The 12,335-nt window shown below is 41.7% G+C and overlaps 1 protein-coding gene across 11 annotated transcripts in view; it reads left to right on the top strand.

Annotated features, from left to right (window-relative positions):
- FRYL (FRY like transcription coactivator) overlaps positions 1-12,335 on the top strand; it is a 394,001-nt gene that overhangs the window by 283,586 nt on the left and 98,080 nt on the right. For all 11 annotated transcript variants that reach the window (XM_075930452.2, XM_075930453.2, XM_075930454.2 and 8 more), the window contains 4 exons: positions 886-1,148; positions 2,858-2,998; positions 6,864-7,032; positions 9,871-9,955. In XM_075930452.2, the coding sequence (XP_075786567.2) occupies positions 886-1,148; positions 2,858-2,998; positions 6,864-7,032; positions 9,871-9,955 (658 nt within the window). The remainder of the gene's footprint in view (positions 1-885; positions 1,149-2,857; positions 2,999-6,863; positions 7,033-9,870; positions 9,956-12,335) is intronic.

Raw genomic sequence — 12,335 nt, 5'->3', positions numbered from 1 at the left:
GTCACTCTGGCTGATGCGATGGTCCTTAGTAGACTCTGTGTTTAATGGACAGATTCCTTTGAAGAATTGGAGCCCTATATATTTTAGCATTGTTTATTTGTTTTTCTTGTATTCTTAATATATTTTGAGCTACCCCTGAGGCTGGTAATGGCAGAGAGAAGGTTCTGTGGTTAGGTTTTCGTAGAGAATGGGTAGTTCTGCTTTTAATGGCTGAAATCATGAAGCCATAGATTAGCCCACTCAGTAGAACTCTGTCCTCCAAAGATTTAAGCATTGTTCAGTCCTCACTGAATTGAATTCTGGTGATCTAAAGTCAATGTGAGTTTTGCCATTGACTTCTGTTGTATCCATGATTTCACACTGTGACTTCAAGGATATGCATAAGTCTTTGCAAGATCAGAGCCTTAGAACAACTTTAAAGTCATATTACATAGTTTCTTTAAGCAGACAACTGGTATGATCTTTTTGCTGACTGTTTTGTCTGTCCTATTAGGATTAAATATTTCATATTCATTAATCTATTTTAATTGATTTTCTATTTTCTTTTAATAGCGAGATTCCATGTATGGGCTGACTTCTTTATAATTTGATCATTTTAAGTTTTACTTAATATTAAATATGAATGAATCAGTTGATACTGTCTGCACTTTCAGTATTCCAACTCTATAGTATAAATCTGTTTAGCAAAAGGCATATTCAGCTGCAATTTGTGTACTTCATTTGTATTATGAGGGCACATTTGCTCTCAGTTAAATAAAAATATTTTCAGTAATAGTATTAATTCAGTCTTGTATGAGATACTAAAACTATAAACATACTTCTCCAGAAACTTCTCCAGTAATATTTACAGGTTTGCATTTCATGTTTGTTAATTTTGAATAATAGAGGTGAGCCAGAGAATTCAAACAGCGCACCCTGCTGGGAGACAAGTGATGCTGCACTATTTGCTTCCATGGATGAACAATATTGAGTTGGTAGATTTGAAACCTTTGCCAACAATACGGCATGAAGATGAAGATGAAGATGAGGATTCTTTAAAAGACAGGGAACTGATGGTAAACAGTCGGCGCTGGCTAAGAGGAGAAGGCTGGGGATCACCACAGGCTACTGCTATGGTTTTAAACAATCTGATGTATATGACAGCAAAGGTAAAATAGTCTTTCAGTGTTCCTTGTTGTTTGAGTCATAGAATTGTTAAATTCTGACTGGGAAGAGGTGCAGAGTAGGACTACTGATACCACTTAGTGAGCTTTTATTAGTAAGCTCTTTTCAGCAGCATGAAAGTCTTCATTAGCATTGTTGCCAGCTTATGCAAAACTCTTCAGAAGCCAGTTCTCCAAATTACTTGTGAATCTGGAAGCTATTAAATAGTTGAATTAGCATTCTGGGTAATACTAGAGGAAGAATATGACATATTAATGATCCTATAAAATAACAGGTTATTTTTGAAATAATATTTTAAAAATTATCACAGTCTTAAAACTTCTGTCCCATGGTTTAGATATCTAGATAGGTAACTCCTGTGTAGAAAACAGAACCCAACAAATCTACTTAAAAATAGTTGGTGAGAGACCCTCAAAGAGATTGCTCTGATTGTTTGTCTTCTGTTTGATTTGGTTTTCATTCCTTTTTTTCTCTTGCTTCCAATTAAACAATAGATTTATATATATTCTCGGTTATCCCCCTAAAAGCCGTAAGTTCTAGGATGAGGTGGAAGGGTGGACTATGAGAAAGAGAGATGGTGGTGGTATGGGCTAATACTGTTGCTGATAGCTGAGGTTATGTTTACGTTACACAGATGGATCTGAAAAGGGTACGCAAATTGCATCCTGCAATTTGCGTACCTGTTTCGGATCGCTTTTTTGGAAGAGACTTTTCTGAAGTTTGGCCCGTCTACACTGGGCCAAATTTGGAAAAGCTTCCTCTTTCAGAAGAGCCCTTCTTCCTCATGGGAGGAGGAAGACCGGGATTCCGGAAGAGCGCATCCGCTCTTCCTCAAAAACAAGCAGAAGACCAGACGTGTATCCCAAAAAACGCCATAGTGTAGATATAGCCTGACAGAAGGCTGTCTTTGCCTAATTTATTTTTTTTCTGTATTACAGCAGAGGGAAGGGGGTAGGGTAAGGGAGCCTGCTCCTCTGCACCAGTGCCTCTTAGTGATGAAAAGGTGGCTTTTTACATTAAAAATTTCAGGTAATAAGTGATTTCTGGGTCATTGTCTAGCACTGTCAGTATTGGAGGTGCATTAGTAAAACCCCAACAGTGGCACCCAGATCTGGATAGCTAACATGTAGGCATTGCACGCTACATTGTTATTCCTTGTTCATTGTAGGGATCATAAGATAATTACTTGTATTTGGGGAATATATTAAGGCACTGTTTCTCAGCCAGTGGTATGAGTATCCTTAAGGGTACTTGAAAGAAGTCTGGGGGGTACGTCAACACAACTGAAATTTGGAGAAAACTGAATTTTTGTTTTAAGTTTTACAGTGCTTTGTTATTTTTATACTGTTTACACCCACAAATTTTATCGCCCGCCTGGCTATGATTAAGTTGCTAAACAGATGTGTTGCAATGGTAGAAAAAGATGTGTGTCTGAAAACAGTAAGTACTGAGAGTACTTAAATATTTTTTTTGATGAAAAAGGGGTACTTTATTAAAAAAAGGTTGAGAAATACTGTATTAAAGAGTATGAGCATTCATGAAATCTTCATATAGGTATAAAACATAGCAGCTACTCATAAGAGTTTAGGTTTCCTTTTTCTCAAGACTATTAAACTAACTCAATAACAAATTATTGTTAAAGCTATTTATACTATTGAATTTACAAAAAGGATATCTTAATTTTGTTTTCTAGTATGGTGATGAAGTAGCATGGTCAGAGATAGAGAATGTCTGGACTACTCTAGCAGACAGTTGGCCAAAAAATCTGAAAATAATTTTACACTTTTTGATCAGCATTTGTGGAGTGAATAGCGAACCCAGCCTCTTGCCTTATGTAAGTGCTTGATGTTACAGTATTCCTTCATATTCTTATTTCTTTAAAATTTGATTTTGTATTTAGCTGCTCCTCATTTGAAGACCACTAAATAGATGAATAATAACATAAAGGGTCATGATATCACATTCAACTACAGCATGAAGTTGATGCCATCTCATTGTGTCACAATGTGACAACTCAATGCTGTGACCAATTCAAATTCAGTGTCTCCCACTTTGCAGTCTCTGATGTTGATATATATGATCTATTTCAAATTATCTTCCAAAATGAAAACATTCTCCCAAGGAGAAGACTTTCACTTTTTGGCGTGGCTTTATTTTTATAAATGAATTCCTTTATTCATAAATGCATGATGATTTTTAATACTATGTTTCACCCCCTCTTTCTTCTTTGTTTTGTTATCGTATTCTATATTATTGCTCTACCATATACTGCTGTATCTTTAAAAGAAAATTCTATTTTGACTAGGGATCAGTCTTGTGCCTGATATATTAATAAATGAACACTGGAATACTGTAAGGGCTGACTAGACATGCAGCATTGTGGAAACCTTCCCATGGTGGAGGATAGGAATGTTAAGTAGCGATTAATTTTCTAGTCGAGTAGTCGATGGAATTTCCATCAACGACTCAACTAGTCAATAAGCACTTCCATGTTCCGCTTTTGAAATGTACAAAAGCCCCAGTGGACATTTCAAAGTTGGAACTCTGCGTGGAGCCCAGCGCCAGTGGGAAGTCCCAGGCTCCATGCTGACCCCAGACTCCATGCTGCACTTCCTCTTTGAAATGGACAAGAGTCCCTGGTGGGGACTCTTGTACTTTTCAAAGCTGGCACACCACATGGAGCCTGGGGTCAACTGAGGAGTCCGCAGCTGACCCCGGGGTGCACCTGGCATTTCAAAGCAGCAGCACCACATGGAGCCCGGGGTCAGCTGAGGACTCTCCAGCTGATCCCGGGCTCCCTGCGGCACTTCTGCTTTGAAATGCCATGAGGAGTCTGATGCCGGGCTCCTGGTAGCAGTCAGAGCATCAGCACTGCATGGAGCAGCTGACCCTGGGCTCTGTGCAGTGCTGCTGCTTTTAAGTACCCCGACTTCTCCCCACCTTGTTGTCTCTATCTGATAGAGGCAGCAAGACAGGGGGAGCGACTAGTCGTCGACTATCTGATAAGCATTTGCTTATTGGATAGTCGACTAGTTCTTTACGTCCCTAGTGGAGGACCATAGGAATTATTTACACAGATGGAGATAGGCTACAGGGTAAGCAGGCTAGTTTTACTAGTGGATTTCAAGAGAAGGGCTGCATTGTTGGAATTTTGTGGAGTAATCATTATTAACAAGAAGCATGCTGCCAATAATTCCTTCCAACTTTTAAAGAGGGAGTTTTAGCTCAGCCAGCTCATTCTGCATTGGAGAGTTATTGTACTCTGCATTGGAGACCTAACAGAGCAATTGTCTGCCACTAACTTCTGGGTTCACACAGAGAAATCAGAATGGAGACATTGAAGAATGACTCCATCCAGTTTCTAGGATCTAGATACCCCAAGATAAATTCAAGTTCAGTGAAGAAAACTGAACATTCCCACCCCTTCTCTGAGACCTTGTGTCTCACGCACTCATTTTCACCTGTCAGGGCAGTGGTAGATCTTGGAGCCTCCGACAGATGATCCTGACTAGTTTGGCCAAGAGGCTATCAAGTGCCTGCACTTCACCTGCCCCTCCCCTGACTGCTGCGCATCTCCTGCCCTTTGCCTTGGAGCTGCCCCTCCCCCAGGAGGCTCCTGCTTTCTGTGCAGAGTAGGGGAGGGAAAGAAGGGGCGCTGATGTCAGGGTGCCCCCTCTCCCACTCTATATATCCTTTCTCCACAGAGCAGAGAGGGGGCACAACAGGACTTGGGATGGAGTTTGCTGGCTGTTTTAGGGAGTGGTGCAGGGCCATGTCAGGGGTGAGTCTGCCTTAACCCCAGTGCACCACCATCCAGGAGCCACCAGCAGTGCCCAGCTGGAGCCCACATCCCAAACTCCTACCCCACTCATGAACCCTGTCCTGTACCCCAAACTCTTATCCTAACCCTGAGCACCCCTGCATCCAAATGCCATCCCAGAGCCTACACCTAGAACCCCCTCCTACATCCAACTGCCTGCCCCAAGAGCAGCTCAGAGCCCTCCTCACACTCTAAATCCCTTAATCCAAGACCAGAATGTGCACCACAGCCCTCTGCCCCAGCCTGATGAAAGTGAGTGAGGATGGGCAAGAGAGGAAGAATGGAGAGAGCAGGGGTGGGAAGGAGGCAGGGCGAGGGTATTTATATTTGAGATAGATCTTGGATTTCAGTTAAATTCAAAAAGTGATCTTGTGCTTAAAAAGGTTGGAGACCACTGTGTCAGAGGATTAGGGCGTGGGAATGGTGGAGGGCCCCAGCTGGGTTTGCAAGCTCTGGGATAGAGAGAGAAATGAGATTCAGGATGCCAGAGGGGACACAGGGCTGAATCAGAGGGTTGGGGTGTGGGTGGGTCTGAGGGATGCTGGGTTCAGGTGGTGCTTACCTTAGACAGCTCCCAGGAAGTGGCCAGCATGTCCATCTAACTCCTGGGCAGAAGGAATGGCCAGGGGGTCCACATATACCCACTGTGCACAAGAACCAACCCCTCAGCTCCCATTGGCTGTTGGCATTCCCGGCCAATACGAGCTGCGAAGCTGGTGCTCAGGGTGGGGGTAGCATGAAGAGCCCCCGTTGCCACTCCTACTCCTAGGAGCTAGAGGGACATATCGGCCTCATTTCCTAGAACCTCTGCAGAGCCAGGTAGGAAGCCTGCACCAGCTGGACTTTTGGACCCTTTTCAACAGGGCCCCTTTTCAACCTGGTGTTCCATTCAGAAAGCGCATACTTGGCAACCTTAATGTTACTGGAGTTTGCGGAAAGTAGTAAAAGAATGATCAATCATTTTATCCCTAACTAGAATAACTACTGAGAGTGGTTTTGTTGTTTTTCGGCAGTGAGTTTGAAGTACTTTTATTTTGTTCTTTCTTAACAAAAACTTAAAATGACTTAAAACAGTTTACTGAAATAGGACCTTAAATCCCACTTTCACTTAATATGCAACTAATAAACAAATTTCATTTGATTAGTTGTTTAAGTTGTTAAAACACACAAGGGATTCAAGCATCTTGAGATTGAAATATATGCTGTTTTGCAATATTGCCACTTGAACAAGAAGAACGGTACAAATACAAGTAAAATAAAGTTCATAATGGGTATCATTAAAAGGTGATATGTTTATTATAATACATATACAAAAGTGTATGTTTATTATAATGTGATTTTACATAACCTAATTGAAATTAGGCATTTCCCTGAAATCTTTATTTTTGTTTGTTTAAACATGTCTGTCACATATACAAAAAATGTGTGGCTATAGTAATGTTTGAGAATCAGAAAGAGAATCTGGATAAAAACATAAGTGAAACTGTATAAGTTTGCATTTTCGTTCAACATAAATTAAATTCTAAAAGTAAATAATCACAAGAAATTATGAACATAAAATTTTTACAGATTTTAAATATTACTAATCTAAGGGGTTTTTTTCATTGCACTGATAAAGCATCTTTATATCTTCATGATATTTAAGTAAGGAATCTTATCTTTGCTTTTATTTCTGAGGTTTACTCCTGGTGACAAATACTGAAGTCGTTATGAGTTTTCTTTAGGACTAGAATAGGTGGCATAAATCTTCACATGCAATAAGTAATGAAGGGTATTTATCTAAAGGCAAAAGATTGTGGTGTACAGTTCATCTGTCTTTTCGCTCATCTTTAAAAAACTTAAATTCAGTGTCTCATTCATGTTTCTGTTTTAATGGCAGGTGAAAAAGGTTATTGTCTATTTAGGTAGAGATAAAACAATGCAACTATTGGAAGAACTGGTGAGTGAACTACAGCTTACAGATCCAGTCAGCTCTGGAGTCACTCATATGGATAATCCACCATATTACCGCATCACTTCCAGTTACAAAATTCCTTCCGTCACTTCAGGTGAGAATTCTTTTGACTATGCTATTACTGTGTTCAATTGTTGTTTTTATTATTATTATTATTATTATTATTAGTTAATTGGAAAAGCTATATGCAATGCAGTCACAGCAGATCTAATATAGACAAATAGAAACGTTTTTTTCATTAAAAACTGATGGTAATTCTTAAATCAGTTTACAAAGGTTTATATAGAGGTAAGGTAAATTGATAACTTTCTAACATAAGCAAAATCTATATGGCCCTGTGTAACCTTAATTAAGAACACTAAAATAGGAAATGGTACCAGTTTAAAAGTGGGTTTTACTCATGAAAACCTATGATCCTATTTATTTTTGTTAGTCCTATTGCACCTTAGAGCAGTATTTCTTAAACTATGTTCTGTGGAACACTGGTGTTCCGTGAACAACTTGCAGGTGTGCCGCGACCTTTTATTTGTGTTTGTTACTTCTTTGTTTTTGTCTTTTTTTGTCTGACAACAATTTTTTTTGTTGAAGAAAATTTTCTGCATAAAAAAAATTGTTTGGTGTTCCGTTGTCTCAAAAAGTTTAAGAAACACTGCCTTAGAGATTACTCCGCTGTCATTAAAAACAGCGTTAGTTAAACTGGTACGAATTTTGTATGTAGACAAAGGCCTTGTTTTCTACAAATTAAAAAAGCAAACAAACCCAAAGACTTTAAAAACACTTTATTTTCCATGTGCCTTAGTCTTGTAGCTTGTTGACCGCTTAGGCTATGTCTATACTGGCGGCTTCTTGCGCAAGAACATCTTGCGCGAGGGTTCTTGTGCAAGAAGTCTTGAGCAAGAAAACGTCCACACTGCCATGTGCACGCTTGCACAAGAAAGCTCTGATGGCCATTTTAGCCATAGGGCTTTCTTGCGCAAGAAATCCCTGCCGAGCGTCCACACTGCCCTCTTGCGCAAGGAGCCCTCTCTTATCACGCTGTACTGTAAATTTCCTTGCACAAGAGTGGGCAGGCAGTGTGGACACTCTGCAGATTCTTGTTCAAGAACGGCCATACTTGTGCAAGAAGCCGCGAGTGTAGACATAGCCTTAGTCTCTGATCCAGCAAAACACTTAAGCATCTTAATTTTAAACAAATAATTTCAATGGCTTCGTGTATTCCTAAGTTAAGAACTTTGTAGGACTAAGCCTGTGTACAGAGTTGACAGGTGTCCAGTTTTCTACCAGAATGCCTGGTTGAAAAGGCATCCTGACAGTTCTGGTCAGCACAGCTGATCGGACCTCACAGTTGGCTACAGTGGCCAGCTCTGCACAGCTCTCAGAAGTGGCTGGCATGTCCCTCTGGCTTAGCAAAGGTGGCTCTGCATGCTGCCCCAGCCCATAGTTCAAGCACTATGCCAAATACCTTCTTTGCAGGCCAGGAACCATGTCCAATGGCAGCTTCAGGGGAGGTGCCTGTGGATAGGAGCTGCATGTAGAACCTTATGGCCACCTCTGAGCCTAGGAGCCAGAGAGACGTGCAAACTGCTTCCAGGAGCTGCCCAAGATAAGTGCTCCACAGAGCCTACACCTTCCTAGACACCAACCTCCTGCCCCAGCTCTGAGCCTCAACCCAAAACCTGCCACACTGCCAGCCCCTCCCACACTCTAAGCCCCTCAGCCCACAGCCTCCTCCTGTACCCCAAACCCCTCATTTCTGGCCCCACACTAGAGCAGACATCTCTAGCAGGCCCCACCCTAGAGTCCACAGTCCAACTCTCTGCCCCAGCCTAGTATCAGAGGCAGCAGCGTGGGGGGCAGGCGGCTCTGCAAGAGCCGGCACGCGCAGGATGCCACCTTAAAAGCCTCAGTGAGAGGCAGCAGCATGGGGTGGAGGTTCCCCAAAAGCACCGGCTCCTGCCCACCCCACTCTCAGCTGTGTCTGTGGGAGGCAGCAACGTGGGGAAGGGGGGCAAGAGGCTTCAAAGGAGCCAGCTTAAAAACCAGATCCTAATGGGCACCAGCTGCAGCTCACTTAAGCTATACCGCCCCATCCACTCTGCTCTTTATATCCATGCTAACTGGGTTTTCAGTGTCTCTACTCTAAACACTGAGGTAAATGTAGACATATCCTTAGAGGAGTATGGAGTGCAGCATATAAGAAAGGAAGAAATACATATCTAAAACATTTTCCTTTTACAAAATATTTATTTTCTACTAAATCCACATTGTAAAGACTTAAACTCAAATCTTTTATATACACAAACAAACTGAACACATTAGTAAACAGTATTTCATAAGCATTTCTCACATTATAAAAAAATTTCAGGAACTCTGGTGCAATGAAAATGTAGCAGCCCATTTTTTTAAATTTAAATTGTAACTATTATTTTTCAAATTGATAATAAATGGTCCTCAATTTATATTTGAACATATTGCCACCAAGTGTGGTAAACACTAAGGTAGTATTTACAGTGCAGTAGAACATGTGAGGTGGGCCTGGGTCAGCTAACTTGTGCTGATGGGGTTATGGCTGTGGAGCTTTAAAATATCAGTGCATTGTAGATGTTCAAGCTATGCCCAGAGCCCAGGATCTTGGATCTCTTGGGGGGGCTCGTAGCCCAGGCTCCAGTCCAAGCCTGAACATCTGTACTGTCATGTGAGAGCACCTCCCTCTTACCTCCTCATACCCTCGCCACATGTCTGAGTGAGCTGACCCAGGCCAGTGTAGGTGTTTTATTGTGGTGTAAATGTACCCCTACTGCTTTTACACAGTACTACTTCAGTACAGAGAAAATATAGATTCAAGATTTTCAGATAAATTCATATATTACATAAGCATCTCAACATTTTTAGCTATCCTAGTTTATTTTTCTTTTTGTCCTTTAATTTACAGGTACTACTTCCAGTAGCAATACAATGGTTGCTCCCACAGATGGCAATCTTGACAATAAACATACAAAAGACAATATAGAAGAGAAGTAAGTATCTCCTCATAGATCAGCAGTACTGAGTAATAACTACTGATAACCAATGCAAAGAACTGCAGTCTCAGTTTCTACTACATTATTATTTTCTCAGTTTATACTACATTATTATTGCAACCAATCAAATGATATATGTAAATTTCTGTTTCTTAATTTAATTTTATTAGGGACCAACAATGCATATATTTCTTGACCTTTAATTAACTCTTCCCGGATTTGTGGATTCTCCTTGTGTGGTGGTCTTATTTAAATCTGTGGGTTTTATAAAAACAGAGCTGCTACAGTATAAGCTGCATAGCATTTATGTGGCTTTTTGTTTGTTTTTTAAAGGCTTGTCTATATGGGGAAATTTACCAGCAGAACTATATCTTTATAATTATTCTGTTATAACTCCTCATGTTTACACTCTTATTTCAGTGTCAATGTCTAGAAAAACTGCCTTTTCTGATTAGTTTTTGTCACTTTGAAAACAGCATAAATTAAAAGTGGAATCAGAGTGTTCATGCAGAGAATTATACTGTTGTTATTATATTCTTATTACTGGCACAACTATACCAGAATAAACTTCTGTAAGCAGACAAGTCCCTCATTACAAGAAAACGAAAATGTCAGATATATTGGACAGGGCTATCTAGAGGATGGTATGCCTCAGGCCCCCAAACAGAGTGGTGCTGGGACCCCACACTCCCAAGTTGCAGGGCCATTCATTGAACTTTTGCCCACCCACACCTTTTCCCAAGTCATGACATGAGAAAAGGGCCATACTTGAGTGGTACTCTGAATCCCATCATCAGATTGCAACATCCAGAGCAGGGAGCTGGATTCAGTCCAGCGAGACAGAAGCTGCTGCTGCAGGGAGAATATAAAGCAGATTCATTCTCCAACTCTGCTCTGTGTTTGTTTTTGAACCCTTGGTGGGAGGAGCTTCTGTTTCGGATTTTACTTGGATCCCTAGAAATATCTATCTGGCCCTACTAAAGGAGAGCTCTCCAGTTTTTTTATTGAAGGTATTCTATGCAAGATACTGAACTTTGCTTATCAGAGATGTAACACAGAACTTGCATCCCAGGAGGATGTGCAGTTCGGGTGCCTTTGCATCTTCCCAGTCTTAAGCTATTCTTGGGGCTAGAGATGACTCCAGTTACCAGAAACAGTGCTGAAGGCTGTCTGATTCCAGCAGTCTCCTTGGGCTGACTTCTAAGCTACAGCATTGCCTAGAATCTCTGTAGGTGTGAATTCTGCAATAACTTTCATAATATACACCTTGCACCCATGTTTGGAAATGGGCTCAGGGGGTCTTTAGGAAGCAGCCATATGTCTATTATAGGAGAATTCTGCACTGGTTGGAAAAGGGGGCTTTTAATGCTCATTTATGTTGCTCTAACCATTTTCTACAGCATAAAGGGACCAGAGTGAGAGGTGAGAATCTCCTCCTGTGCATATTTTTCAATTCATCTATTGACTTTGTTTTGGCAAATAAGGAAGCCTAAGATTGTGCCATGGATATTTTTAGTAAAAGTCAAAGACAGCACATTGGCAATAAAGAAAAAATCGTGGAAACCGTGACTTGTCCCTGACTGTACTAAAAATATCCATGGCACAATCTTAGGCTTACTTATTTGCCAAAACAAAGTCAATAGATGAATTGACAAATATGCACAGGAAGAGATCCTAGGGAAGGCGCTCGGCAGCTGAGAGGTAACAGAGGGTATGTCTACAATACCCCCCTAGTTCGAACTAGGGGGGTAATGTATGCATACCGAACTTGCTAATGAAGCCCGGGATTTGAATTTCCCGGGCTTCATTAGCATAAAGCCGGCGCCGCCATTTTTAAAAGCCGGCTAGTGCGAACCCTGTGCCGCGAGGCTACACGCGGCACGGGCTAGATAGTTCGGACTAACAAGCCATTCCGAACTATCTGTACACCTCGTTCCACGAGGCATCCAGATAGTTCGGAGTAGCTTGCTAGTCCGAACTATCTAGCCCGTGCCGCGTGTAGCCGCGCGGCACGGGGTTCGCACTAGCCGGCTTTTAAAAATGGCGGCGCCGGCTTTATGCTAATGAAGCCCGGGAAATTCAAATCCCGGGCTTCATTAGCAAGTTCGGTATGCATACATTACCCCCCTAGTTCGAACTAGGGGGGGTAGTGTAGACATACCCAGGGAGCTTTGGGGCCATCACCATCTGTGAAGGCTCAGAGCTGCGGAGGAACCCTGCCCTGTGGCAGCAGCTGGGGAGCTGCAGGGGTCTCCCTACACTACAGTGATGGCTGAAGAGCTGCAGGATACCCCGGCTGCCTATGGTAGTTCAGAGCATGGAGCATTGCCTCACCTGGTGGTGGCACCTCACAGCTCCCTGCCATTGCAGGAGGTGG

This window comes from Pelodiscus sinensis, chromosome 4 (genome assembly GCF_052426305.1).
Source record: "Pelodiscus sinensis isolate ZL-2025 chromosome 4, ASM5242630v1, whole genome shotgun sequence".
Classification (NCBI taxonomy): Eukaryota; Metazoa; Chordata; order Testudines; family Trionychidae; genus Pelodiscus; species Pelodiscus sinensis.
Note: the sequence above shows the minus strand (reverse complement) of the source record. Positions and strands in the feature narration are given on the sequence as shown.